At 46.5% G+C, this 27545-nt stretch overlaps 2 protein-coding genes across 6 annotated transcripts in view; one reads left to right on the forward strand and one right to left on the reverse strand.

Annotated features, from left to right (window-relative positions):
• RAN (RAN, member RAS oncogene family) overlaps positions 1-27545 on the forward strand; it is a 288165-nt gene that overhangs the window by 193094 nt on the left and 67526 nt on the right. The gene's annotated exons all lie outside the window — the stretch shown is intronic.
• STX2 (syntaxin 2) overlaps positions 7457-27545 on the reverse strand; it is a 51521-nt gene continuing 31432 nt past the window's right edge. For 2 of the 5 annotated variants that reach the window (XM_050747704.1, XM_050747707.1), the window contains 5 exons: positions 26186-26294; positions 20326-20399; positions 20064-20201; positions 17444-17554; positions 7457-9949 (listed from right to left, as the gene is read on the reverse strand). In XM_050747704.1, the coding sequence (XP_050603661.1) occupies positions 9872-9949; positions 17444-17554; positions 20064-20201; positions 20326-20399; positions 26186-26294 (510 nt within the window). In that variant the 3' untranslated portion in view covers positions 7457-9871. Of the gene's footprint in view, positions 9950-14355; positions 14482-17443; positions 17555-18079; positions 18105-20063; positions 20202-20325; positions 20400-26185; positions 26295-27545 lie in introns of those variants that run through there. The other 3 variants (XM_050747703.1, XM_050747702.1, XM_050747705.1) reach the window with 3 other exon arrangements.

Genomic DNA, 27545 nt, shown 5'->3' on the forward strand with positions numbered 1-27545 from the left:
ATTTCTTCCCTTTTCAGTATCTATTATTTCCCATGTAAAATAATAACACCCTCCACTGACCTCACATTCCCTCCTGTATAACAAAGCCCTCCCTGTATAACAAAGCCCTCGGCCGGGCACAGCCTCGCCTCCCATCTCTGCTGAGTCCACTTCATTCAGGCTTCCCTCCCCAGCTCCCTCTGAAACCACACCTGTCCAGGTCACCGGCGAGGTCCGTGTTGCCGAACCCGGTGGCCCCCGCTTCCTGGCCTTCCCAGGGGCAGCTTCCCTGGCTGACCACTCCCTCCTTCTTGAACCTCTTTTTTCACTTGGACTTGAGGACCCCATACTCTTTCCCATCTTTGCCCTCCCCTCAGTTCACCTCAGGCTCCTCTGCTGAACCCTCCTCTTCTTCCAAACCTCTAGTTCTGCAATGCCCCAGCTCCCAGTCCTGAGCCCCTTCTCTCCTCCCACGTTCTCCCGGGTTGGTCCCCTCTAGTCTGTGGTTTGGGGCACCATCTACACAGACACTTCCCTGATTTTCCGTCATCAGCGCCTCCTCCCCAAGCTCTAGCCTCATATCTTCAATGGCTGATTTAATTTTTGACTTCTATGTCCAGGTTTACCATTTACAAAGCACAACTCTTGATTATTCACCAGCAATCACACTTTCCCCTGCATTTTCTCCTCCCGGCAAATGACCTCACCACTGACCTGTCTGCCGAGGCAGACACCTGGCACCACCCCTGAGTCCTCAGCATCCCCGCAGGAAACAAGCAGTGAGAAGGATTTACATGAAGCCCTCACTGGAAGGGCTACTCTCAGAGATGGGGACAGAGATAAGCAACAAAGGACAGATGTTGAGGGACCCAGAGACCAGTGACAGCAGGAAGTCCCCACCACCCTAGGCCAGAAGGGACCAGACAGAAACAGAGTTTTCAGAGGCCAGTGAAGGTGGGTCTCCTCGTGGTGGGACCTGGGGTCAGGCAGTGACCAAGCCCAGGGGCACGGGTCCAAAGCAAGGTGGCAGTGAAGGCATGCCCTACGCCCCTCCTCCTGCTTGTTCTTCCCACCCCAGAGCCTCAGGAATCCGAGTGCAGATGAGGGGTGGATGCGGACCTCAGGCCTGGCACCTGGGAACAAAGCAAGAGAAGGCCAAGGGTGGCAGGAAAGGGGATACAGATAGAGAAGAATAGGTTCACACCTACTCCCTCGTCTACCATGGGGGCGCGGGAGAAAGTGAGGGCCGAGGCGGACTCAAAAACAGGCTCCTCTCTGAAGACACTCCCCACCCTCACGTCAGCAGAGGCTTGAGGGCGTGCAGCTCAACCTCTCTCAGCTGACCGCTGACTTATGTAGACAAGGGGACAACCCCTGGGAAGCAGACGTAAAATAGAAACAGGAAATTTAAAAACTGATGAGGGATATCAACGCCTACATACCACAGAGACAGGTTTCACAGATTTAGCCTGGGCAAGTTACTAACAAAGAAAGGAATTAAAAATGAACAAGCAGAAACGCATCAACAACAATCATGTGCGGCGGGCATCCAGTTCCAGAATTACTGCATTACTTAAAACGTCCAGTTTTAAACAAATGATATATGCAAAGAAACATGAAAGTGGATCTCATCCATGAAAGCATAAAAAAGCAGTGAATATAAACTCTCTCTCCGTGTCTCCAGGCTAAATCTTTTCTGATTTAGCAAAGACTTCAAAGCAGCTGTTATAAATAGAATCAAAGAACTAAAGAAGACCAGGTGTGATGGCTCACACTTGTACTCACAACATTTCGGGAGACCGAGGTGGGAAAGTCACTTGAGACCAGGAGTTGGAGACCAGCCTAGGTAACATAACAAGACCCCGTCTCTAGAAAACAATTTTAAATGGTGGCTCATGGCTGTAATCCCACCACTTTGGGAGGCTGAAGCGGGAGGATCACCTGAGCCCAGGGGTTTGAGACTAGCCTGGGCAACATCGCAAAACTCCGTTTCTACAAAAAGTATTTTATTTTATTTTTTTTTTTTGTTTTTTTTTTTTTTTTTTTTTTTTTGAGACAGAGTCTCGCTCTGTCACCCAGGCTGGAGTGCTGTGGCCGGATCTCAGCTCACTGCAAACTCCACCTCCCGGGTTCACGCCATTCTCCTGCCTCAGCCTCCCGAGTAGCTGGGACTACAGGCGCCCGCCACCTCGCCCGGCTAGTTTTTTTTTTTTTGTATTTTTTAGTAGAGACGGGGTTTCACCGTGTTAGCCAGGATGGTCTCGATCTCCTGACCTCGTGATCCGCCCGTCTCGGCCTCCCAAAGTGCTGGGATTACAGGCTTGAGCCACCGCGCCCGGCTACAAAAAGTATTTTAAAAATAGCCATGCATGGTGGCATGCACCTGTGGTCCCAGCTACTTGGGAGGCTAAGGTCGGGGGGTGGGGATCATCTGAGCCAGGGAGGTTGAAGCTGCAGTGAGCGGTGATTGTGCCACTGTACTCCAGCCTGGGTGACAGAGTGAGACCTTGTCTTGAAACCAAAAAGAAAATTTTAAAAAGAACTATTAACGCATAATAGTTTAAGGTAGCAGGTAAAAAAATTAAAATACGAAGAACTAAAGAAAACTGTATTTAAATAATTAATAATAAATCAACAGGGATTCTCAACAATGCAGAAATTACTTTTTAAAAGGAGCCAAACTAAAATTCTAGAGTTGAAAAGTAATCACCAAAATGAAAATATTCACTAGAAGAGCTCAACAGTAGACCCAAGATGGTACAGGCGTGAATCTGTCAACTCGAAGTTAGATCAGCACAGGTTATCCATTATTAAGAACAGAAAGAAAAAAAGCTGAAGAAAAACAAACAGAACCTCAGAGACATATAGGCCAGCATCGAGCATCCCAAAATACACACAGTGGGAGTGGCAGGAGGAGAGAAGACAAAGACGCAGAAAAAGCATTTCAGCAAATAGTGGCCCAGAGCTTCCAAAAGGTGATGAAAAACAGAATATGCAGATATCTACACCTAAACTTCTAAACAACAGGACAAAATCTTGAAAGCAGCAAGAGAAAAATGACTGATCACATATAAGGGAGCATCAATATGATTAACAGCCAAATTCATGCTTGAGACACAGGAGGCTGGAGAGTGGCAGTATAAGATCCTCAAGGGCTGAAAGAAGAAGAAAAAAAAAGAACTGTAAACCAAGAATTCAATACCCAGCAAAACTATCCTTCCAAACTGAAAGTGAAATTGAGAAATGCTCAGATGAAAAAAACACAGAGAATGCATTGCAAACAGACTTGCTTTACAAGAGATGCCAAAGGAAGTCCTTGAGGCTGGAAGAAAACTACTCTAGAGAGTGGTCCCAGCCTGCAGGTAGACATGCAGAGCACCAGAAATGGTCGCTAGGTATGTTAACATAAAACACTCTGCAAATACACTTCTCCTTTATTTCCTTAACTTCTTTCAAAGATGTAAGATTGCATAAGACAATAACTTTATCCAGAATACATAAGGAACTCTTAAAATTCAAAAATAAACCAGGTATAGTGGCTTACACCTATAATCCCAACACTTTAGGAGGCTGGGGTAGGAGGATCACTTGAGCCCAGGAGTTCAAGACAGCCTAGGCAACATAGTGAGACCCTATCTCTACAGAAAAATTTAAAAATAGCCAGGCATGGTGCCGTGCACCTGTAGTCCCGGCTACCCAGGAGGCTGAGGCAGGAGGATAGCTTGAGTCCAGAAGGTCGAGGTTGCAGTGAGCCATGACTGTGCCACTACACTCTAGTCTGGGTAACAGAGCAGGACCCTGTCTCAAAAAATATATAAAATTAAAATTAAATAAAACTCAAAAATAAGACAGCCAAATTTAAAATGTGCAAAAGATTTGAGTTAATATCTTACTTTAAAAGATCTATGAATGGCTATTAAACACAAGAAAAGATATCAACATTGTTCATCAGTAAGAAAATGCAAATGAAAACCAAAGTGAGACACCACTCCGTACCCACTAGCACATATAAGTTTAAAAACATAACACAATACCAAGAGTTGGTGAGAACGTGGAGAAACTGGAATCCTTATCCTTTCCTTTTTACTTGGAAGTAAAATGACACAGCATTTGGAAAGTTCAGTTGTTCCTTAAAATGTTAAATATAAATTTACATATGACCCAGTATTTCTAGTCCCAGAAAGCTACTAAGGAAAATGAAAACATAGATCCATATAAATATATGTACACAGATGTTCATAGTAGCATTATTCATCATAGTAAAACTGGCGGCTGGGCGCGGTGGCTCACGCCTGTAATCCCAGCGCTTTAGGAGGCCGAGGCAGGCGGATCACGAGGTCAGGAGATCGAGACCATCCTGGCCAACACGGTGAAACCCTGTTTCTACCAAAAATACAAAAAATTAGCCGGGCGTGGTGGCGGCGCCTGTAGTCCCAGCTACTCACGAGGCTGAGGCAGGAGAATGGTGTGAACCCGGGAGGCGGAGCTTGCAGTGAGCCGAGATTGCGCCACTGCACTCCAGCCTGGGGAACAGAGGGAGACTTTGTCTCAAAAAAAAAAAACAAAAACTGGCAACAGTTCAACGCCCATGAGGTGGCGAAGGGACAATAAAGGAAGCTCAGCAGCAAAAGGGGACCGACTACCCACGCGTGCTTCACAGGGACCGCCTCGGTGCCGCTGCTGAGTGAAGAGGCCAGATGCAGAAGGCTCTCATGCCTGACTCTACTTTCAGGAAACGTCCAGAAAGACAAACTGATGGAGAGAAAGCATTGCCAGGGGTGGCCTAGCACCGGGATGGGAGCTGGGACTAACAGCAAATGGGCATAACAGTAGTTTTGGGGTGATGGAAATGTTCCCAAAAAAGAGGGTTGTGATGGTGACACAACTCTATTAATTACTAAAATCACAGAATTACACAGTTATGATGGATGAATGTATGGTGGATTATACCTCAATAAAGCACTTTCTCAAACACGACGAAGGAATGGCAGACAATACCTCCCTCCAGGCCTGCTGCCGGCCGGCCAGCGACAGAGACCCCCCCTCCCCGCACTGGGCCCGCCCCTGCGCCCGCCCGGAGCAGTGCTCTACACTTGAGTGTTTCAGCGTCTGGGTCCTAATTCCTAGTGGGAGCACAGAGGACACAGGGAATGTTGGGAGCTACATGGACCATGTCTTGGTCCCATGGAACCTGGCGCTACTTGACCCAAGGCCACACTAGCTTGTAGACACGAACTTTTGGGGAGACTCTGAGTCCTAAGAGATCCAGCTCTCCATGCCACACAGGCGGAAAGGAAGTAGCTGGAGAGTCCGCAGCCCACACCACCCCGTGCTCCACGGCCTCACCCCCAGGCCATCACAGAGCCCCAGTCTCCCGCCACTTCAGTGCAACCCTTGCAGTCTGCCCACTCCTCCAGACATGACGCTTAGGGCCTCACCTCGCTCTCCAGCTCAGAGCCCGGCTCCCATGGCGGGGTCAGACCTGCCCTGGCCTCTCCCCTCCGCCTGAGCCACGCCTGGCTTCCTGCTCACCAGGCCTGCGTTAGTATCTGCAGCTGTGCTTCTCTGGCCGCCGCAACACCGGCCTTCCCGCATTGCTCCAAGACACCGAGCCTGGTGCATGCTCAGGAAATTCAACAGTTTCAGAACACTGTCACTTTCCCCGCCTGACGACCAGCGCTGTACTCTGCTCACAGGGCAACCTGCTTTAGCAAACTCCGCGACACGTTAAAAAGCACAATTTGCAAAGAAAGGCAGAGGAGGGCTACCACCTGGCTGGTGTCACCTAGAGACTGGCCCCGGGAGAGCGCTCCTCGGTGACCTTGCGAAGGATGGAATTTACATGAAAAAGGCACAGTCTTTAGTCCTGGAAAGTCACCCTGGGATTCTCCAACTCCATCCGTCTTTTTCACAGGCAGGGAACTGAGGCCCCAGGAGGCCCAGGTCACCCCACCCCAGGAGGCAAGGCCTCCCCTGCGCTCTCTGGAACCTGTCCCTGGCAAGAAGCCAGAGGCCCTGTTTTCTCAGGCTTAGGAATCTGCAGTCTCTTGTTCAAAGCCTGCGGGTCAGAAGAGGAGGGCCACGTGCTGCCTTCAATTTCTCTTATTGCTCAAACGGAAAACAATGAAACAGGGCTGGCCACACACAGCCTGCCGCCTGCCAGTCATTTAAGGCCTGGCGCGCATTTCCATAGCTCCTCTGACGCCAGGAAAATCAGAGCCATCTCCGGAGGGCTCCTGCCTCTGGATGTCTAAATGTTCTTACCTTAAACACAGTGTGACGCTCCACCCCTCCCACACCGCGCACAAACGAATTTTAACAAAATCTTAAAACCAGAACTTAACAAAAGGTTGCGTGCTACCAGGTCCATTCGGTTCCGTGTGAAACCAACTAGGAAAATCCGCATGAGGCTTTTCCTCAGCTGCGCCGAGGGCCTGGTTTCCAGTCATCTGAGAAGCTGTGTGCGCCCCGTATGGTCTGTTCTTTCCTTTAGGGCTCGCCTTTGTCAACAGTGAGTGTTGTGGTGGCAACTAAAATAAGGAGCCGTCCAGTGCGCCTAGGGTGGGAAACCTGGGCAACTCCGCAGGCGCCGGCACCGGCCACAGACCCACGCCTGGGGCACTCGCGTTTATATTCAGCAGAGCACAGGAGTCAGGCAGCGCGGGCGGGGGCGGGAAGAGGCGTCTGCGCACTGGCCACGGTGTGGTGGACCCAGCCCTGCCCTTCCCGGGGGCTGAGTGGGACTCTCCACGGGGCCAGCGGGTTTTCCTGGCTTTTCTGCCCCTCTCCGGTGGATATGCAACCTTTCCAGTTTGAATTCCACCTCGGTTTAATCCACTTTTTAAACTCATGAAAGGATGTGATTGTAGATTTGAAGACATTCATAAAAAGTCATTTAGGCAATAAATACTATAGGAGTACACTGTCTTTAAAAAGTATAAATAAATTATTGACTGTGCACGGCTGATTTGAAAGGAAATTCATTCTGGGAGAAATAGAGAAATAGGAGATTAAAATGAACATCCAGGGCTCTGTCTCCATGAATTAGTTTTCTACACTTCTGTCTTCTCTTGTTTTTAAATTGTGGTTTGCAAGTGTCACTTTCCAATATGATCAGAATTCGGTAAGCATTGAGGAAGTAAAGAAATTCTACTTAATAAGAAAAACTCTGAAAGAGGATTAAGTATAGAGGATAAATAACTCGGAACATAGTGAGGGACAGGGAGACCCCCCCATTAACAAATGGAATGTGTCAAGTTGACAGAGGAATTCCAACAGAGTGACTCTGAGATAGAGCCCAAATTCACTGAATTGGTATTTGTTAGAAACAGCAAGAATTCCGGCGAGTCCCTTACCACATGGTACTGACATCTGAGCCATGAACAACAGAAGCTTGTAATATAACACTAATAATCAAAAAATTACCAAATACTTCCAAAATTACTCACATCATTCCACGTAATAGCCACAAGAGCAATTTTCCTAGTAGAACAATTTATTAATGAATATGCAATAAAATATCTCCCCAAAATCTTTCCAGAAATGACAAAGCAGGAAGTGAATACTTTACGCTTCTCTGGAAATTTTTAATGTAAACATGACATATTTGAAGAACTGACTAAAAAGTCACAAGTGAATCTGTAAATACATTTTTAAGTCTGACTTCAAATCGGTACATGAGGCTTAGACATACACGTCATTGGACAAGTGACTTAAATATCTAAATACAAATCAAATAGCATTTTCATAACTTCAACTATAAAAACACAAATGTCAACAGGTACTGCAAATCTAAGATGAACAACTTGAAAAATACCATAATAAGTGTTGTAAAAGGGGAGGACTCATATGACAGAGCTTGAAGGAAAAGTGGGACATCACGGGAGGCAGGTCCCCCCGTGGACGTGATTCCATGCAGGCGTGGAGTCCTGCTGCCACCGGCGTGATCCTGAAATATTGAAAACCCGCAAGACAAGTGATACCTTCAACGAAGCCACAAATCAGTGAGCACATCCCATGACAGGGTGTTTAAAGACCAAAAGAAAAAAAAACAGAGGCAGAATTCCCCTAATAACTCTGCCACACAGTGACCACCATCGAGTGATCCAACGGACGCGTCATGGATGAGGGAGATTCGGAATTTGTTCAGTAAGGGACGCGGCTTCTAAGCTATTCAATATTCTCCACACCCACTGTTTGGAATCAGACATCTCTACATTAGTTTCAAACCAAACAGTGTTAAAAGTCACATGCTTATACCATCACATACAGGAGTCACAAGAGTTAATGATATCTGGGGCATCCTTCATGCACTCCTTTAAAATTCTGACCAGTTACTCTCTTAACAGATGTCCATTCACCAGTTCATACATTTTACAAGTCTAAAAGTAAGTCATATTCTTCTACTAAAAAAAATGAGCAATAAAAAGGTTTAATTATCATGAATTCCTATACATTTTGGAAATTAACTTTTAAAGTTCAGCAAAACATTAGGTACTTAACAACATGTACGTGATCTGTCCAATAGTTTAAATTGATAAGAATTACTCCATGTCTTAGGAATAATTGCCTCGAGTCCCCAGAGTACTGAACCTCGGTGTCATCACCTTCTTAAATTCAGACTTTATCCATGTAAACTGGGAAACTCGAATCTCATATGTAGTGAAAAGAGGCCATGGTCTTCACAGTGCAGTAACCGTTCATTATCCCAGGGGAGGGAAGAGGCAGAAATGGAGCTGAGGCCGAGGCGTTTCTGGAGGGCACCAGCACATTTAAACTCACAGAAGGCACTTGAGGGGCTTTGAGGGGCTTTGAGGGGCTTTGCAACCAATGTTTTCTGTGACAAGGGGAAACTTTGTAAACAACTGTAAAAGGTGGCTCCAACACCATGAAGCTTCCTGTTTCACTCAAAAGGCCACACTCAGTATATAAAAATGGGGTAAGATGCTAATATATTAAACAATTTATCAACATTTAAAATTATAGATATCTTACAAAAACCTGTGATAAAAATTATTTCTTCCAACAGGAAATAAACACAACAGTATAAAAGGCCTCTTAATTAGCACATACTAGCTGGGAGAGGGGGAAAGGAAGCCTTAGACCTGAGGTCCAAAAGCTTCAGAACGGCCGGGCGCGGTGGCTCACGCCTGTAATCCCAGCACTTTGGGAGGCTGAGGCAGGTGGATCCGCGGTGGCTCATGCCTGTAATCCCAGCACTTTGGGAGGCTGAGGCAGGTGGATCCGCGGTGGCTCATGCCTGTAATCCCAGCACTTTGGGAGGCTGAGGCAGGTGGATCACGAGGTCAGGAGTTTGAGACCAGCCTGGCCAGCATGGTAAAACCCCGTCTCTACTAAAAAAAATACAAAAAATTAGCTGGGCGTGGTGGCACGTGCCTGTAATCCCAGCTACTCGGAGGCTGAGGCAGGAGAATGGCGTGAACCCGGGAGGTGGAGGCTGCAGTGAGCCGAGATCGCACCACTGCACTCCAGCCTGGGTGACAAAGCGAGACTCCATCTCAAAAAATTAAAAAAAGCTTTATAACATAAAGCATTCCTTCCTAATTAAACTTCATGCACATTTGTAACACTGAAATATTTTTAATATTAAAATGTTCAACATTTTCTTAGTTCAAGGCCAGTGAGAGAAGGCTCACACTGCCCACATTCTGTAGTGGGTCATTCAGGGCCATGCATCACACCCACTGTGCTTACGGCGCTTTCACTGAACAAGACGTTCGGTTGTGCTTCTTCCATGAATTCATAAATTAAAAGGTCAGTACTCAATGCCGGGTTACAGCGTCTGAGATTCATTCACGAAATGACAGGATGCTGATCTGGTTGCAGATGTGGTCTGAGTCTCCAAGGATAAATGGCTCTTGGGATATGGTTGCTATGACAATGTTGTTGCTAGGATAATTCCAAGGATCACAAGCAAAATAATTACACAAATAATAATGAATATCATTTTCTGCAAGATAAAGAAAAACATTAATTTGCAATGTATCAAAGAAATCAACAATGTCATCTGCTAACTAAATCCTTCTGGGATTTGGGATAGTTTAAAAAATATATCCAGGGGGCCGGGCGCAGCGGCTCAAGCCTGTAATCCCAGCACTTTGGGAGGCCGAGACAGGCGGATCACGAGGTCAGGAGATCGAGACCATCCTGGCTAACACAGTGAAACCCCGTCTCTACTAAAAAATACAAAAAACTAGCCGGGCGAGGTGGCGGGTGCCTGTAGTCCCAGCTACTCGGGAGGCTGAGGCAGGAGAATGGCGTGAACCCGGGAGGCGGAGCTTGCAGTGAGCTGAGATCCAGCCACTGCACTCCAGCCTGGGCCACAGAGCGAGACTCCGTCTCAAATAAATAAATAAATAAATAATATATCCATCATCAAGAAAGGACTCCTCCTTGTCATAGAAAAGAATGTGCTCTCAGCTCACTGTAACCTCCGCCTCCCGGGTTCAAGCGATTCTCCTGCCTCAGCCTCCCGAGTAGCTGGGATTACAGGCACCCGCCACCATACCCAGCTAATTTTTGTATTTTTAGTAGAGACAGGGTTTCAGCATGTTGGCCAGGATAGTCTCGATCTCTTGACCTCATGATCCACCCACCTCAGCCTCCCAAAGTGCTGAGATTACAGGTGTGAGCCACCACGCCCGGCCGACACTTTCTTTTAATCATAATAAAACCCCAGGATTGCTGTTAATTGGATGAATTACACATCTTTTTAAAACTTTACATGAATTTCTTGTTGGCTGAAAAATCCTATATTTTCTTTCTTTTCTGAAAGGAGGTGTCACTCTGTTGCCGAGGCTGGAGGGCAGTGGTGCAGACATGGCTCCCTGCAAACACATCCTCCTGGGCTCAAGCAATCCTCCCACCTCAGTGTCCCAAGGAGCTAGGATGACAGGCATACACCACCATGCCCAGCTAATTAAAAAATACGTTTTTAAGAGATAGGGTCTTCCTATGTTGCTCAGACTAGTCTCGAACTCTTGGGTTCAAGGGATCTTCCTGCCTTGGCCTCCTGAAGTGCTGGGATTACAGGCATGAGCCACTGCACCTGGCCTTATCTATTTTCTACATTTAAATGTGACGAACATGTGTAAGAAATCAACAAGACATTCATTCATTCTTCTACTGCATTGATGGTCTCAAAGCAGGGCGCGACACAGCATTTAACTTTTTTAAAATTAACAAGTATCCTCACACAAGGGAAAGCGAGGCCACCTTTGGCTTAATAAATGGAGTCTCCTCCAGGAAGTTGTCTGAGGGAAGGGAAGGAAGACACGGCAGGAGGCACCGCGCTGTAGGACTCTGAGTTCTCTTTTTGAAAAGCAGAGATCGAGATCCATCATTTTAATGACAGTTTCAAATGTATGAGTGCTTTTACCTAAGAAATCCTGTTTACTGAGCCTGGACAGCTCTAATACTGCGGCTTCAGTCAGTTATGCAGGGTTTATCAAGAGGCCCATGGCAGGCCCCGGTGAGCCTCCCAGTGACTCCTCACCACCAGGGAGAGCTGCCTGCAGGAGGGCCCCTCCCTGGGATTCTAGTTCCCTGTTAACATCACGCACATTTCCCGCAAAGCCCCAGCCACTCTCTCATCCTCTACATGCACTCCTATGCCCCTCTCTCGGCACCTTCCTAGAAAAACCTCTTCTTCCCTTCTCTGTGATGCCTTCCCTCCCTCCAGAGGGAGGCACGCCCTCGCGCTCAGCAAGTGAGTGTGCTGGGGCCACCTCCAGTCAGCTCCATGCAGCGCTCTCATCTCCTGCCGCTGCTGCGCTGCCTGCCACGCGTCTGGGTGCTCGACGTGTGTGCACTTTCCTGCCACATCTGGCTTTCAGGATGACTGTCAACTACATGCAGTCTAGGGTGCAGGACCCAGGAGTCATTTAACCTCCTGGTCACAGCGAGAGTGGAGAGGCACACCCTGGAGAGTCCAGCTCCAGGTCCGGGCCAGGGCCCTCTCACCGACTAAGACTCCGCCTGTCTCCTTAAAGCAGCGCATCCCACCCATGCTCCCACCCGTGCTCCCACCCATGCTCCCACCCGTGCTCCCACCCATGCTCCGGGGTGACGGGCCTGCACCTGGCACACCCTGCAGGGAGGGGCCGCACCCAGCCCCAGGAAGGCCAATTGCTAAAGGATGAAAGGCTATGTTAATATTTTAAAAGTGAAATTAAGGACCTTAACCACTGCCTTCCTATGCAAAGATAACTGCTGGTATTCATTTTGGTCTGTTTTTTATGAATGAGGATCCTTCTGTGTTCATTCTTATTTACATACACTAGGGTGAAATGGCCAGCCAGGCCCAGGGCACAGGACTTGAAGCCCCACTCCCCAGGGGTCACACTGAGAGGAGCCTTCTTTTAGTCAGTCTCAATGCCAAGTAGTGCCCATGAAAAGTAGCGCATTTCACTGTGTCCAAGCTAAAAATTGTAATTTTATCTTTAGTGTAACCACATTAAACTAACCATATGATAGTATTATGAAAAAACTCAGAAAGTACATGTTAGAATCATGAAAATATTGAAAAATACCACTATAACAATGAAGAAAAATCACATGTACAGTATGTTCAGCAGAGCTCAGAAGAAAAAAATAGAACATCTTGCCTAATAAGCATCCTACACAAACAACCTGCCTAATAAAAATAGAGTGTAAGAGAGTTCTGACTGCCAAATAATGGAATGTTAACACACGCAGCATCCCAGAGCTCCATATGGAGGAATTCCAGGTGTAATTCTATGGCTTGTGCATAAATGTCAGAACACTAACTTGAAAACTTCTCATCTGGTAACTGCGTATGGTGAACGTAACAGATGCTCACATTAAGATACCAATCTTTTGTTTTGAGACGGTCCCGCTCTGTCACCCAGGCTGGAGTGCCGTGGTGCGATCTAGGCTCACTCTAGCCTCGACCTCCCCAGACTCAGGTGATCCTCCTGCCTCGGCCTCTGGAGTAGCTGGGACTATAGGTGTGTGTGCCACCGTGCCCAATTAGTTTTTTGGATTTTATTTTTTTTTTTCTGTAGAGACAGGGTTTTGCCATGTTGAAGGAATAAATCTTACAGATTACAAAGCAGTAGTGAGACTTAACTATGCTCGTGATTCCTTTCTGCTGTATGTTAACTTTTTAAAAAGCCTTAGGTGACTATCAAGTCTGCAGTCACTTCCATAACCCAAGAATAAATTCATCAAGGATGACTTGCCACACTCTAGACACCTGGGGACATTTCACAATTGTCTAATACATGAATTATGCCAAACAAACACTTACAGAGAAATCCCCGCTGTGTCCAACTGTAACACACTGACAGCATTCCCACTTCAGGACTAGTGCCAGGAGGGCTCCCAATGCGTGAGAGAACCAGGGGGAACCACAAAGCCCGCTGGAGTTTAGGAAAGGTGGCGCTCACACCGTGAGCAAAGGCAATGATTCTTTCAATCAACTGGAATTTTATATTCAGAATTCTTTAAGAATTAACAGGCATGCGAACCAAATATAATACATAAGTTTCCTTTTAATATTAAAGAAAATATTTTTAAATAAAATAGATGCTGCCAAATAGAAAGGTCAAAGGATTTTCCTTTCGGTCAATGTTTTTCTGAGCATGAATTCATGCCCTCAATTCTAGTAAATGATGCGTTAATGGATTTCATAAAGTACCTTTCAGTGTTGCCAATTACTCTAAAAATTAAAACTCAGGAGACAAAACATTACAAGTTTTGTAACTGAGAATTAATCTTCACTGATATTTCTATGACATTTAATGAAGGACCCACTACCTGTAAAGAGCTAATGGTCTCCTTAGATCAAAAACCAAAGATTCAGGCTGAGTACAATGGCTCATGTCTGTCTATGATCCCAGCACTTTGGGAGGCCGAGGGCCAGGAATTCGAGACCAGCCTGGGCAATACAGAGAGTTCTCATCTCTACTAAAAATAATTTTTAAAAAAATTAGCCAGGTGTGGTGGTGCATGTCTGTAGTCCCAGCTACTCGGGAGGCTGAGGTAGGAGGATAGTTTGAGCCCAGGGGGTCAAGGCTGCAGTGAGCCATGATCATGCCACTGCATTCCATCCTGGGTGACAGAGCAAGACCCTGTCTCAAAAAAACTTTTAAAAACAGGATAAGAAGGTAGCCTTGGTTTAAAAATGAGTTACCACCCAGCCTATGCTTGTTCTCGGCAAACACAGTGGCTGGGCACTAGAATCAGCACACAGGCAGATGTATCACTGGACGGCGTTATCTGTACTGCGTGGCGGGCAAGCTTTTATTAGTTTTATGTCTATTACAATTAAGCAAACACTGTTACTGGTTAATTGCAAACGTTAATAAGTAAATTAGTTGATGAGTTACTTACTCCCACCCTGGCGGAGAGGCATGCACACTGACGTTATCCACACCATCATTTGCCAACTGACAAGCCAATAATTAGAGCGATTATGGCAACCAGAACCACTGACACAGCAATAATTATCCACTTTTTCTGTCAAAGAAAAGCAAGCTGATTACATCACGCATGGTTAATTTCATATTGCCACATTAAAAGACATCCTTCATTCAAAATAAAACGACCTGACCGGGTGCAGTGGCTCACGCCTGTAATCCCAGCACTTCAGGAGTCTAAGGCAGGTGGATCACCTGAGGTCAGGGGTTTGAGACCAGCCTGGCCAACATGGCAAAACCCTGTCTCTACTAAAAATACAAAAATCAGCTGGGCATGTGTCTGTAATCTCAGCTACTCAGGAGGCTGCGGCAGAAGAATCACTTGAACCCAGGAGGCAGAGGTTGGAGAGAACGAGGATCATGTCACTGCACTCCAGCCTGGGCGACAGAACAAGACTCCATCTCAAAAAAATAATAATAAAATAAAACAAAGCCAAACACCCATCAGAACTCACTTTAGAAGCTAAGTTACAGGACACTGCTTAATCCTGTTGGGCGATTTCCTGAGATGGTGACTTAATAAGGTCAGACTACTTGGAGATAAGCTGCTATGTAATTTTTATTTCAGGTTTCATCCATGGGGACAGCACGACCATGTTATTTTGCCACATTTCTGATGACGGAGACGTGCAGTTAGTCTTCCGCATGTACAGAGTATGGGCCTGCTAGCTCAGTGGCGGAGAGCCCCACTGCCTCTTCAGGAAGCCCTACACCCTCAGCACTCGGCCTTTTGCTCCTTCTTTTATGTTCTTGGTGGTTACTTCTTCACTGCTCCTGACATAGCACACGGAAAAAAAAAAAAAAAAAAAACTCTTCTACAAACGGTGCCTGGCCTCCCTCCGAGGGCCACATGGCTCCCTAGGAATAAATGCAGGACACTAGGAGTGGGGACGACCCACACCTGAGCCAGGGGCAGCAGCAAAGCATCTGAGTGGCAAGGGGACAGGCAGGCAAGCCAGGAGAGCTCCATTGGCAGGCATCTAATCAAAAAGACAGTGTCATTTCTGAAACAGGCATCACGTCTCTGACCAGTTTACACGCCAGGTACCGTACAGACCCCAAGCACCTCACAGAGCCAGGCTTGCTCATCCACAGGGGAGAATGAAACCGTTTACACACCCCCCACCTTTCTCCTTTGTAAAACCAATGGACTTTCACTATCGTTTTCACAGGACTGATGTGTTCAGGTCATGGAGAAAGGAACGGGGCTGCCTTCTTTTAATGAAGCTGACTTAGGCCTGGAACTAAGTTAAGCACTTTATACAGGTATCTCTTCACCTCAATTTACATTAGGGGCCAACTGTTTTGAAGCAATAAATGAAATAACATGAGAAACCATATCTGGCATTTCAGAGATGAGGAGCATACTTAGACATACCCAGGAAAAGCGGAGGGTGTGCCCTGGTGGCTGAGCCTGCAGCCCGGGGGGTGGGTGTGAGCAGAGGGTGTGTCCTGGTGGCTGGGGGGGGGTGTGAGCAGAGGGTGTGCCCTGGCAGCTGAGCCTGCAGCCCCAGGGTGTGAGTGAGGGTGTGGCCTGGCACCTGAGCCTGCAGCCCAGGGGTGTAAGCAGAGGGTGTGGCCTGGCGGCTGAGCCTGCAGCCCAGGGATGTAAGTGGAGGGTGTGCCCTGGCCACTGAGTCTGCAGCCCCGGGGTGCGTCTCAGGGCCATCGCCTGGAGGTGCATCCACACACACAGTCTCACTCCATTTGTTCCTAACTCGGTGAAAATCTCTCTTTACAGAACTTCTGCTGACATCGCACTGAGCCGTCAGCCTCTGAGAAAGGCACCGTGCCCCCACAGCGGTCTTCAGGAAGCGTGAGTGGATACCCAAGCCGGGCTGGGTGCTTGGGTATTCATCTTTCTCCACACTGGAGAGAAACGGCCAGGCAGGGACACACAGTGAGATGCACAGGGCCCAAGTCACTCGGTGGAAATGAGCTTTGTGGTTTCCTAAGTTTGCTCAGAAGAGCTTTCATTCACGCATGATACTCTTTAGATTCAAAGATATTAAAACTCATTTAGAAAGCTCACATCATCCTCAGCATCTCTGTGTATTAGCACAAGGAGGTGACAATGTGGAAAACCCATGACCTCTGCAGTGTCAGAGGCACTATATGATAAAATGCCTAAGTTAGGGGAATACGTTTCAAATTTTTGCCCCGTAACAAAAAAATCACACAGGGTTCCCTGAACCCTTTTAAATGCAAAGTCTGTGCATCTTAAGTGAAAGGGGCTCCCTTCTTTTGAGAATCCCTTTAAGTGGGTGCTACCTAAGATTGCAGGTCCACGGTCTCAAATAATTCTCTTCTTTCCTCCAAACCAATAATTCACAAATAACCTAAATAAAAAATCAGTGTTCACTGCATCAAATGTGTAGCCAACAATCTGGTGCCAGGCGCCGTGGCTCACTCCCAAAGTGCCTGTAATCCCAGCAGTTTGGAAGGCGGAGATGGGCAGATCACTTGAGGTCAGGAGTTCGAGACCAGCCTGGCCAACACGGTGAAACCCTATCTCTACTAAAAATACAAAATTAGCCTGGCATGGTGGCCGGTGCCTGTAATCCCAGCTACTCAGGAGGCTGAGGCATGAGAATCACTTGAACCCGGGAGGTGGAGGTTGCAGTGAGCCGAGATCACTCCATTGCACTCTACTAGCCTGGGCAACAAGAGCGAAACTCCAATCCAAAAAAAAAGAAAAAGTGCTGGAATTGCAGGCATGAGCCACCACATCCAGTCCTGGGGTTTTAATTACTTAGAACACAAAAGGGTTTATACTACAAATAATTCATCCAATAAACTTTTTAAAATTTTTAGCAAAAAGAATTATTTCCATTTTTAAACAATTATTTTAAATTGAATATTTAAATTGAATATTTAAAACAAAACATTTATTTAATTAATCATTTCTTGGAATACCTTTCAGGCAGGCTTACATCAATGTATCACAACTTGAAACCAAATAAAGGGAAAAACGCAGCTTAATTCTTCCAAGCCAAACTCACCCTTCTCGCCTTGCTCTGATATTTGATAGCTTTTTTTGTTTCTTCTTTAGCGTGTTCTACATAGTCTGTGGCATTCATAATGTTTCTTTCTATGTTGTTGATCATTTCACCCTTAAAACAAAAGTTTCAAACTTAGAAGACATTTTCAAATGGCTTAATTATGTATCTTTAAGACAACCATAGAACAAAGGTTTTATGTAAACATGATGTGCATGTAATGGATACTGAGGGTTTTTTTCACATTTACAGAAAGATAAAAGATGAGGCCATTATACATGTGCCGGTGCAAAGCAATCAAAACTCAACTTATATTTTAAAAAGAACGGAAAGGAAAGGGCTGCCATGTTGATAATTAAAGGCATCTCAAGTCAATTCTGAGATACCTTTGGCACGCAGACACTGCGACAGACGGGCAGGGGGAGGAGGCAGCCCGCTTTCGGTTGAGCTAGTATCTTACCATTATGCAGACAGACAATGTACAAAGAATGACATCTTTTCCACAAAGTACAAAACTGTAACTACCTCTTTAATCAGTACACTGAGCACAGCTGACATCTGACACTCAGCTGACTACATCAATGAGCAAAATGTAAACAGAGGTGAATTCAGCAAAGTGTGAGGGAGAAAACGTATTACCTGGTTTTCTGTCCACAGACACAACCTGCAGCAGTGAATCGTAAAGCATTGAAGAATGACGGACAGTTAACTCACTCAGTCACAAACTTCAACTTACTAGTAAGCTCTGACTATGCAAACATTTGCATTAGATGAGTCAATATAATGTAATACCAACAGACTTCTAAAAGGAAACAGTGAAACAAAGCCAGGGATACAGCCATTTTTCTAACCGAGCTTAATGCAATGCATTTGGTATAGAGCAATTACAACTGAAGTCTAAGGTACTACAAAAGCTTTAGTAATTACAGAAATCATCTCTCATTCTTTCTGGCCAGCTGGTTTCCTTTGGAATGCTTCCTGGTAATAAGTAGCCAACGGTAATCAGACTCCCCACACTCCACTTCTCATATCGTGAATAGCAATGGGGCCCCCAAATCAAAAAGGAGTAAGATCATCCCATCCCTGCCCTCTGTGTAGCTGTTGGTTTCCTCTAGCAAATGCTTAGAAATACAAACGTTAGCCGGGCATGGTGGTGCACACCTGTGCTCCCAGCTGCTCGGGAGGCTGAGGCGGGAGAATTGCTGGAGGCCAGGAGGCAGAGGCAGCACTGAGCCAAGACTGTACTACTGCACTCCAACTTGGGCAACAGAGCAAGACCCCGTCTCAAAAAAAAAAAAAAAAAAAAAATAGGCATGGTGCCTGAGTTTTTCACACACATTCTCATGATAAAGTTCCTCGAAATGAACAGTGTTTCTTAACAAGGTTGGTGAGGCAGGCAGGAACAATTCTGCGTGTGGGTGGATTCCTGTCCCACCTTACACAATCCAGGCGGTCCCAGAAAATAAGCCCATCAGATGTGAACCTATTTAGGGGACGACTGCAGCCAAAACAGATCCTGAAACCAGCCTCAGGAGGAGTGAGGAAACCATTTTCTTAGGATGGTTCGATATAAATGCTTCCGCTTCACCTGGTGGTCAGCTGAATCCTAACCAGCAACAGAGTCCTATCTCCATGGTGTTTGAAAAATAGGGAGAGGACCTTATTCAAAGGCAAAGAGCGAGTGTGAACATCCCCATGCACATCACGGAGCATGTGAACTGTGATCCATCCCGTACTTTACACGGAGTTACATACATACATACATATATACAATTTTTTTTTTTTTTTTGGAGACAGGGTCTCAGTCTGTCACCCACGCTGGAGTGTAGTGGCGTGACCATAGCTCACCACAGCCTTGAACTCATGGGCATAAACAATCCTCCCACCTCAACCTCCCAAAGGAGTTTTCCATTTTTTAAGAATTGCATTAACTCTTCAGTTCACTCAGAAGGGCCCTTCCACTCCTGCTGTCACTCCCTGTCTGTGTTACTGGGCAGATGGGAAACCCCGTGTAACAGGCACGAGCTTTTACCTGTGTCATAGATTGTATCCCCACTTGGGGTTGATTCTTTCAGACATTTCTCCTAGTTATTACTGTAATATATGCTCCTTGCAGACAATCTGAAAATAAGTACTTTTAGAGAAGATTAAAATTCCCATAGTCTCACTGCCAATACGCTATTTGATATACGCCTCTCCTTCTGTGAATACTGTTTTATGGAGCTGAGCTCATGCCACATGCTTGCATTTATGTATTCATACATATGCACGGACATACAAAGAAGATCTTTGTATCTCCCTTTTCTCCTAATTCTAGCACACATCTCTGTATATTTCAATGAGAATTCCCCATGAACAAAGTTGAGGTTGCCTGTGGTTGCCTAAAAGGCTGACCTACGAACGCTCCATAATTTAATTCACTGGACCAGTCCCTTCCTGTTAACACTTCGACTGTCAAAGCTGCTTCCAGCATTTCAGCATCACACATAACACTGCAATTAACTTGAATTTGGTGGATTCAAAATAACAGCTTTCCTAGATACATCCACTAGATAGAGCGGGATGCAGTAAGATCTTACACATGACTGTATCTCTCTTGGAGAATGCAAGAGTCTGTAACTACCTGAGTCTCCACAAACATAGCCATGTCCATGAACATCTCATGCAACTCTCTGATGCTGGTCTCCAGCTTCATGATGTCCTTGTGACGTGACTCGATTTCATTGAGAGCTTGTCTAGTAATTTGTGAATCTGATATAATCTTGGAAAAACAAAAATAAAAGAGAATATTAATAAACTGACGATGGGTTTGGGAGTTAAAGGGTTTTTAGAAAGCTCTGTCTACAGAAGAGGATATGGAGCCACAGGGCCGTGTCCCCACTCACGTCGGAAATGAAGATGGACGGCTTCCCGCTCTCCAGCATCTCTTCCAGCTCGTCGTCTGTGGTGGTTCTCCCAGCTGAAAGACCCGCAACCACAGCCCCACTCAGAATGCAGCACAATTTAAAAACAAGGCCGTTTGCAACCATAAGTTAGCAACTACAGTCGTAGTTGTTAGCATTTTTCAATAATTTTTTTAAACCTTTTCTTAAGCAGATATTGACAATGAGAAATGAACCTAAGATTGAGACGCAGGAAGAACTAAAAACACTCCAAAAAACTTTATGTTACGAACAACACAATTTCATTTTAATATTAGTGAGAAACAACTGCAGAAAGGAAATCGGTAAACAATGTTTTGGCACACTGGTTTCCCTAAGAGTTTAACTCTGCCTCATGTAAAAGGGGGTTAAGCTGAATGTAGCATGTATTAAATGGGGATCAATAAAGTCTATGTAATGAGAGTCAGAAGCCCGAACACTTTCCGTGTTCTGAGAGGGAGGCTTGCTCTGTAGCCCAGGCTGGAGTGCAGTGGCGTGACCTTGGCTCACTGCAACCTCTGCCTCCCAGGTCCCGGTACAAGCAATTATCCTACCTCAGTCTCCTGGGTAGCTGGGATTACAGGCACGCGCCACTATGCCCAGCTAATTTTTGTATTTTTAGTAGAGACAGGGTTTCACCATGTTGGCCAGGATGGTCTTGAACTCCTGACTTCATGATCCGCCCGCCTCGGCCTCCCAAAGTACTGGGATTACAGGCATGAGCCACCGCGCAAATGTGTAATGACTTCTAAGAAACATGTACACAGGTTTTTGGAAACCTAACTGTTAATTACTATTTTTCATAGTTTGTGCCACAGAAAACAAAAGAAAATGAATAAATGTCATAATAATTCAAATGTCATCTAAGAAGCAGCATTATTCATAATTGCCAAAAAGTGGAAACAATGCAAACGTCTGTCCCCCGATGCCTGTGGGAGCAAACTGCGGTCTAGCCACACGCTGACGCACAATTCAGCCACAAAAAGAAAGGATGCTTTGGGGGTTTGTTGTTTTGTTTTTTGAGACAGGGTCTCACTCTGTCGCCCAGGCTGGAGTGCAGGGGCACAATCACAGCTCACTGCAACCTCTTCCTCCTGGGTTCAAGCAATTCTCATGCCTCAGACTCCTGAGTGGCGGGGACTACATGGGTGCGCCACCACGCCCAGCTAATTTTTGTATTTTTTGGTACAGGTGGGGTTTCACCATTTTGGCCAGGCTGGTCTCGAACTCCTGACCTCAAGTGATCTCCCCACCTCAGCCTCCCAAAGTGCTGGGATTACAGGCGTAAGCCACCGTACCCAGCCTGGGTCTTACTCTGTCATCCAGACTGGAGTGTAGTGGTATAATCTCAGCTCACTGCTGCCTTGACCTCCTAGGCTCAAGCAATCCTCCTGCCCCAGCCTCCCGAGTGACTGAGATTATAGGCACACACCCCATGCCTAGTTTATTTTTTATTTTATTTTATTTTATTTTTTTACAGACGGGGTCTTGCTATGTTGTCGAGCTGGTCTTGAACTCCTGGCCTCAAGTAATCCTCCCACCCTGGATTCCCAACCAAGGTGTTGGGATTAGTATAGATGTGAGCCACCACATCCCACCCACCCCATGGTGAAACCTTGCAAAAACTGTGTTACAGGAAAGAAGTCAGCCACAGAAGAACACACAGTGTATCATTCCGTTTACACGAAACATCCAAAATGGAAAATGTGCAGGGCTAAAAAGTAGAATGCAGTTGCCTTGGGCTAGGAGAAGAGGAAATGCAGAGTGACTGGTGGTGGGTGTGAAATTTCCTTTTGGTGTGATAAAAGTGTTCTAAAATTGATTGTGTGTGGAAATATGCCAAAAACCACTGAATTAATTGTATGCCCCAAATATCATTCACATATTAAGAGATTTACTTCTAAATAAAGTGGTTGAGATGTCATTTAATGAAAAAAGTTTAAAGTTAGTAAACTGCAAAATTTGTTTACTTACACTGTTTTTTTGGAGGTAATTCTCAATCATTTAAAAATCTATATAAGGGCAAACATGGTGGTTTACATGTATAATCCCAGTGCTTTGGGAGACCAAGGTGGAAGGATTGCTTGAGGCTAGGAGTTTGAGACTAGCCTAGACAACATAGCAAGACCCCATCTCTACAAAACATAAAATAAAATAAAATTTTAAAATCTATTCAAAAGAGCTCAATAAGGAGATTCTCTCAGTTTTGCTTTGCTTTTTTAAAAACATGAAAAGTGTTTTAAATAATGTAAAATATAATCATCAAAACTAGAAATTTCAGCTTGGGCAACATAGTGAAAACCTCATCTCTACAAAAAATAAAATTAGCCAGGTATGGTGGTGTGCTTCCGTGGTCCCACTCGAGAGGCTGAGGTGGGAGGATCCCTGGGAGGCCACAATGAATGGCTACTACAACACTGCACTCCAGCCTGGGTGACAGAGTGAGACTCTCAAAAAAAAAAAAAAAAAAAAAACCTAAAAGTTACAGTTCATGTCTCACGTTCACAAAGCTCTTCCCACTGGCTGACTGCTAAGTCTGAGGAACAGCCTGGGGTCATGGCATGTGAAACGCAGCGCACGTTCCTAACCTTCTCCGGAATGCCGAAATCCAAAACATTATGAAACCTGGGTTTTCTCTTAAGCTTGATGTCAATATTCAATGAGCGGCAAAATCTGACCTGAACTGAGTCATGGCTATTTATAATCTTAACTCATCCCACTTACTGTGAATACTCACCTTTCTCTGGAGAGCTCTGTGAATGTGCCTGATTACAGGCTGCCGTCCTAGACCCCACCTGGGGAGTACATAATACACCTCTTATACATCGTACTGTCTTCCTAAAATCTGAACCGTTCTGAACTCTGAAACACACACAGCCCCAACCATTCCAGAGAAAGCACTGTGGGCCTGTCTAACATGCCCTGGTACAAGAAGAAACTCACTTGCCATTTGAAGAAATAAAGCACGCAGCACAGGGAAAGATATCCTGTGATACAAGGTAAGAAGCCTGACGACAGGGCTGACTGAAGGAAGAAAGAAAGGGTTTCGAAAAAATGGTTCTAGGTGCAAGGATTTGGAGAAGACCACCGCTGTGTGGCCAGAGTGACGCCATCCTGAAGGAAAACTGCCGTGACGACCGATGTTTGACTCGTGCATGCCAAGCTGTTCTGCAACGAGGTCTGAAGACAATGCCTGTGGCCCAGGCAACCTCTCATCAAGATGCTCACCCAGCCTGACCAGTGGTCGCAAGTCTCGTCAAGCAAGTCTGAAGACAGGGCTGGCTGCACGCGTTCTACCCTGAAAGCCTGCTTTATAAAGAACGCTTTCTGGAGGGCAGGCGGCTGTGGGGATCCACCGTCTCTGTCTCTTGGGGGCTTGTGTTCGTACGTCCCTATTCAGTGTTTCCTTCCGAGACACTGGATTTGTTAGCCTCTTTCTTTGGCCTCTCTGCTCGCTCAGCCTTTGGGGGTGAGTTTGCATAGATCTGCTCACTTCGGAATAGCCACATGGAGGGTTTAGAATTTAACAGACTTAAAAGAATTACTAAAAAAAACTCCCAGCATGTATATGATACTTCATTGCTTATAAGACACGTTCACAAACAGTACTGCATTCAACAGAGCACGATTGCAAGAGAAGAAACTCGAAATGAAATTCTGTGGGCTAAGATAGAATAATGTGGGAAAGAGAGGAGAGACAGGTGATCTGATCCGCTACGGGATTCACGGGGAGTGAAGACAGGATGGACCTGCAGGAGAGACGCCGCGGGGCCTTCAACCCCAGGCTGGGGGACACCGTGCTAGGAAGTGCTCACCACAGAGTCCCAGAGCGCAAATCCTCACAGTGCAACCAGCTGCCTGTAATGATGACGTTCACTTTAAAAAGGACTAACAGATCCCTGAAGTCAAAGCGGTTTGTAAAAACTTTTCACAGAAAAGCAGTCTAGTCGACATCATGATGGAGCATTTCTACCAGGATGGAGCAACAGGGACCGTCTTTTCCCTGCCACTTGAAATAACAACAACAAACCCACCAAAATCTACAAAACAATGATTTCAAGACCCTAAGCGTCAGGCCACACGCAGATTCCCCACAGATGGAAACAAGCCAGGCGAGCCTGCCGCTGCCCCCAGGTGGAATTCTTGTGTAGGCCACAGAGCAGACAGGGCCCAGGGGAGCCCAGAGGTCCCCAGGCAAAGGCACAGAGCTCAGGGGAGACCAAGGCAACCGGATTTGCAAGATGGAGTACGAGAGATGAGAGAGATGCAGACAGCGTGCTGCACAGACCCCGCATGCTCACTGGAGGGCTGACTGGCGTGCCAGACGGAACACGCTGCCAGGCAGATGAGGGTGCCATGAGGTTCGCAGCCATCAGAGCAGGTACTCAGAAGGGTCTTGCGTCAGGAGTAATGAACGACAGGCCTGCAAATAAAGCTGCTCTGCTTCCTTTAAACACAAGATCCCAAAGGATAAAGCATGCTCATGTGATTTAACTACATTCTAAAACAAAGGCCAAGGAGATTTACAAAAACACTCAAAATACAGAAATACCCACCACCCAACAAAGTAACATTCACAATGTCTGGCACACACTCGAAATTTACCAGGCTTGCAAAGAAGCAGGAAAACACAAGCCACAGAAAGGAAGGAAATCAACCAACCAGAGCAGACAGGACACTGGAGTTGGCAGACAAAGAGGTGACAAGTTACTGCAAGTGCGTCCCAGGTGTGCAGTGGGAGCAACACGGGAGCCACAGAAAACACCCAGCAGAACTAGCAGCAGAAACCACAGCGTCTCAGCATCCCAGGTGTGCAGTGGGAGCAACACGGGAACCACAGAAAACACCCAGCAGAACCAGCAGCAGAAACCACAGCGTCTCAGGTGAAACATACACTGGAGGAAGTTAAAGGCACATCACACAAGGAAGAGAAACTGACCAAAACCAAACACACTGGAAAAGAGCATCTAAAACATGAGGAGCCTCGCTGAGCTGGGGGACAAGGTCAAGCAGCCTGCAGCCTGGCGGGTGTATGACAACATTCTCCGAGGGGGACGTGCAGCGTTGGGAGCCGGGATGGGCCTGAGGCTTCATCTGACCTGCGAGCTGACAGGCTGGCCTGCCAGGACTCCGTGGAGGCCGGCAGAAGGTCCAAGGCCCCAGGTCAGGGACAAAGGGCTTTCCTACTCACAGCACAGCAGGCAACCTGAGGCTCATGAGCAGCTGTCCACAGCCCCCAGTCTCATGGGGAGAGGGAGAGCAGCCACAGTGGGACATCCTCACAGTGGGTCTGTGTGTCTGAAGGACCTGAGCTTGGGAACCCCAATCTTTCACAATGGGGAGTCTGCAAACCTGACCAACCTTTATCCCTGAAACAGACCCGTCTGTCCCCGAAGAAGGCACCATGTCCACTGCCATGGCCAATGGTCCCCACAGACACCCTTGAAAAGAGTCTGGGGTAGTAGGGCTGCTGCCTCTGCTCACGGACAAGGAGAGCTGTGGGGAGCCACGAAGATGCCCCCGAACCAGGGCAGGATGGGACTGAGGACACAGAAACACTCGAAGAGGAAATGACTGAACACTCTCCCAATCTCCCTGAAACTCTAAAAGGAATGGCAACGAGCAAGGTAAACCCCACCGCTTAGGACTTCCTGAAGAACAGGTTTGCCCAGCTCACGGCACAGGGAGCTACAAGTGGTCTTTGGGTTTTACAGTATTGGTGAAAATAGACATGGAGTTCCTTTTCTGAAGTTAAAGTCATTTGAAGTGAGACCCTAAGGGAGAAAAACATGATTTTAACAAAGACGGAGTCTCCATTACTCACTTATCTCCAGCTGGCGCTGGATGCGGCCCTTGCTCCGCTCCCGAAACAGAGTCTGTGCCTCATTGTACTCCGCCATGGCTTCCACAAACTTCCGAGACAGCACCGAATGCTAACAACACAGGAAAACTATATTCGTATCTGAGGGCCATGCCTTCCACTGAAAGTGACATGCAAGACATGCATTTTGGAAACTCAAACTACATGTTCTTCTGTTCCTGCAAATGGAAAATGACAGTGGCAAAGTCCCCATGATAGCATCTGTGCTAAGAACTTTGCATGCATCATCTTACCTAATTTTCACAAGAGCCCTATTACGCCAGTCACATCCCTCTTAAAGAAAACTATGACTTTGAGGTCATTAGCCCAAGGTCACAGGCTTTTCTGATAAACATGGATCACCGCTGGGACCCAGGCAGGCGGACCCCAGAGTCCACGTGCTTCATCGCCTCGTGCCCACGAGGCCTCAGGGCTCTGTCTTCCTCTGGGCTGCACCACAAACCACTGAAACGTGGCGGCCTGACCACAAACACTCAAATCATTGGGATAATCCCTGCTCTTCGGAATAGAACTCTGTTGATAGATTGAATAGATTTTTCTTCACAATAAAGAGATGTTCTACAAATACTGTGAAAGGAAAATAAAATCGCAGGACCTCACACTCACTACCCCAAAGGGACAGTTAAGCTTGGGAACTAAGTCATACAAAACACTGCCCTCCCTCCTCTTCCCAAACAGATGGCTGCAGGGACAGAAGGCCGCACACCTCCCCAGCGGCCTCCCGCACAAAGTGTTCACAAGGAAATTCCTCGTGGGTCCCAGACTCTTTCAGAATCCATATCCCCCCAAAAACTAACTCTAAAACCGAGTTCTGCTGAATCTCACCCTGACAATGTCGGTCAGCTGCTTATCTTCACCGGTACAGGACAAAGACAAGACCACAAGTCACCCTCGGCCCACCCTGAGAAATGCATGGATAGCTCCTCCCTCAACTCGGGCTCACATTGGCCCAGGTAGGAGGCACGGGAGGAGTGCAGCATCAACCCCCACTCCTCTCTTCCCACATGTGAAATGTGAACGCAGTGAGCACTGACCAAAGCCTCACAACAGCGTGGCCACCTCGCTGCCTACCCCCGCTTTTTCTCTCTTTTTTCCCCCTTTCCTCCTTCCTCTCCTGCCTGCCCTTTCCCCTTTAAATATCAAAGTCCTCAAAACCCTCTTCGGGAAAGGCACAAACCACAGATCCTACCCTAATTTGTATTTCTTTTTTCCAAGTGTGTCCTCAGCTTTGGCAAAATAAACCTCTGTCTCAGATACTTTTGTTTTATAATACTGTATTATTTTTGTGCAGAAATACTGTGAG

Source organism: Macaca thibetana, chromosome 11, assembly GCF_024542745.1.
Source record: "Macaca thibetana thibetana isolate TM-01 chromosome 11, ASM2454274v1, whole genome shotgun sequence".
Taxonomy (NCBI): domain Eukaryota; kingdom Metazoa; phylum Chordata; class Mammalia; order Primates; family Cercopithecidae; genus Macaca; species Macaca thibetana.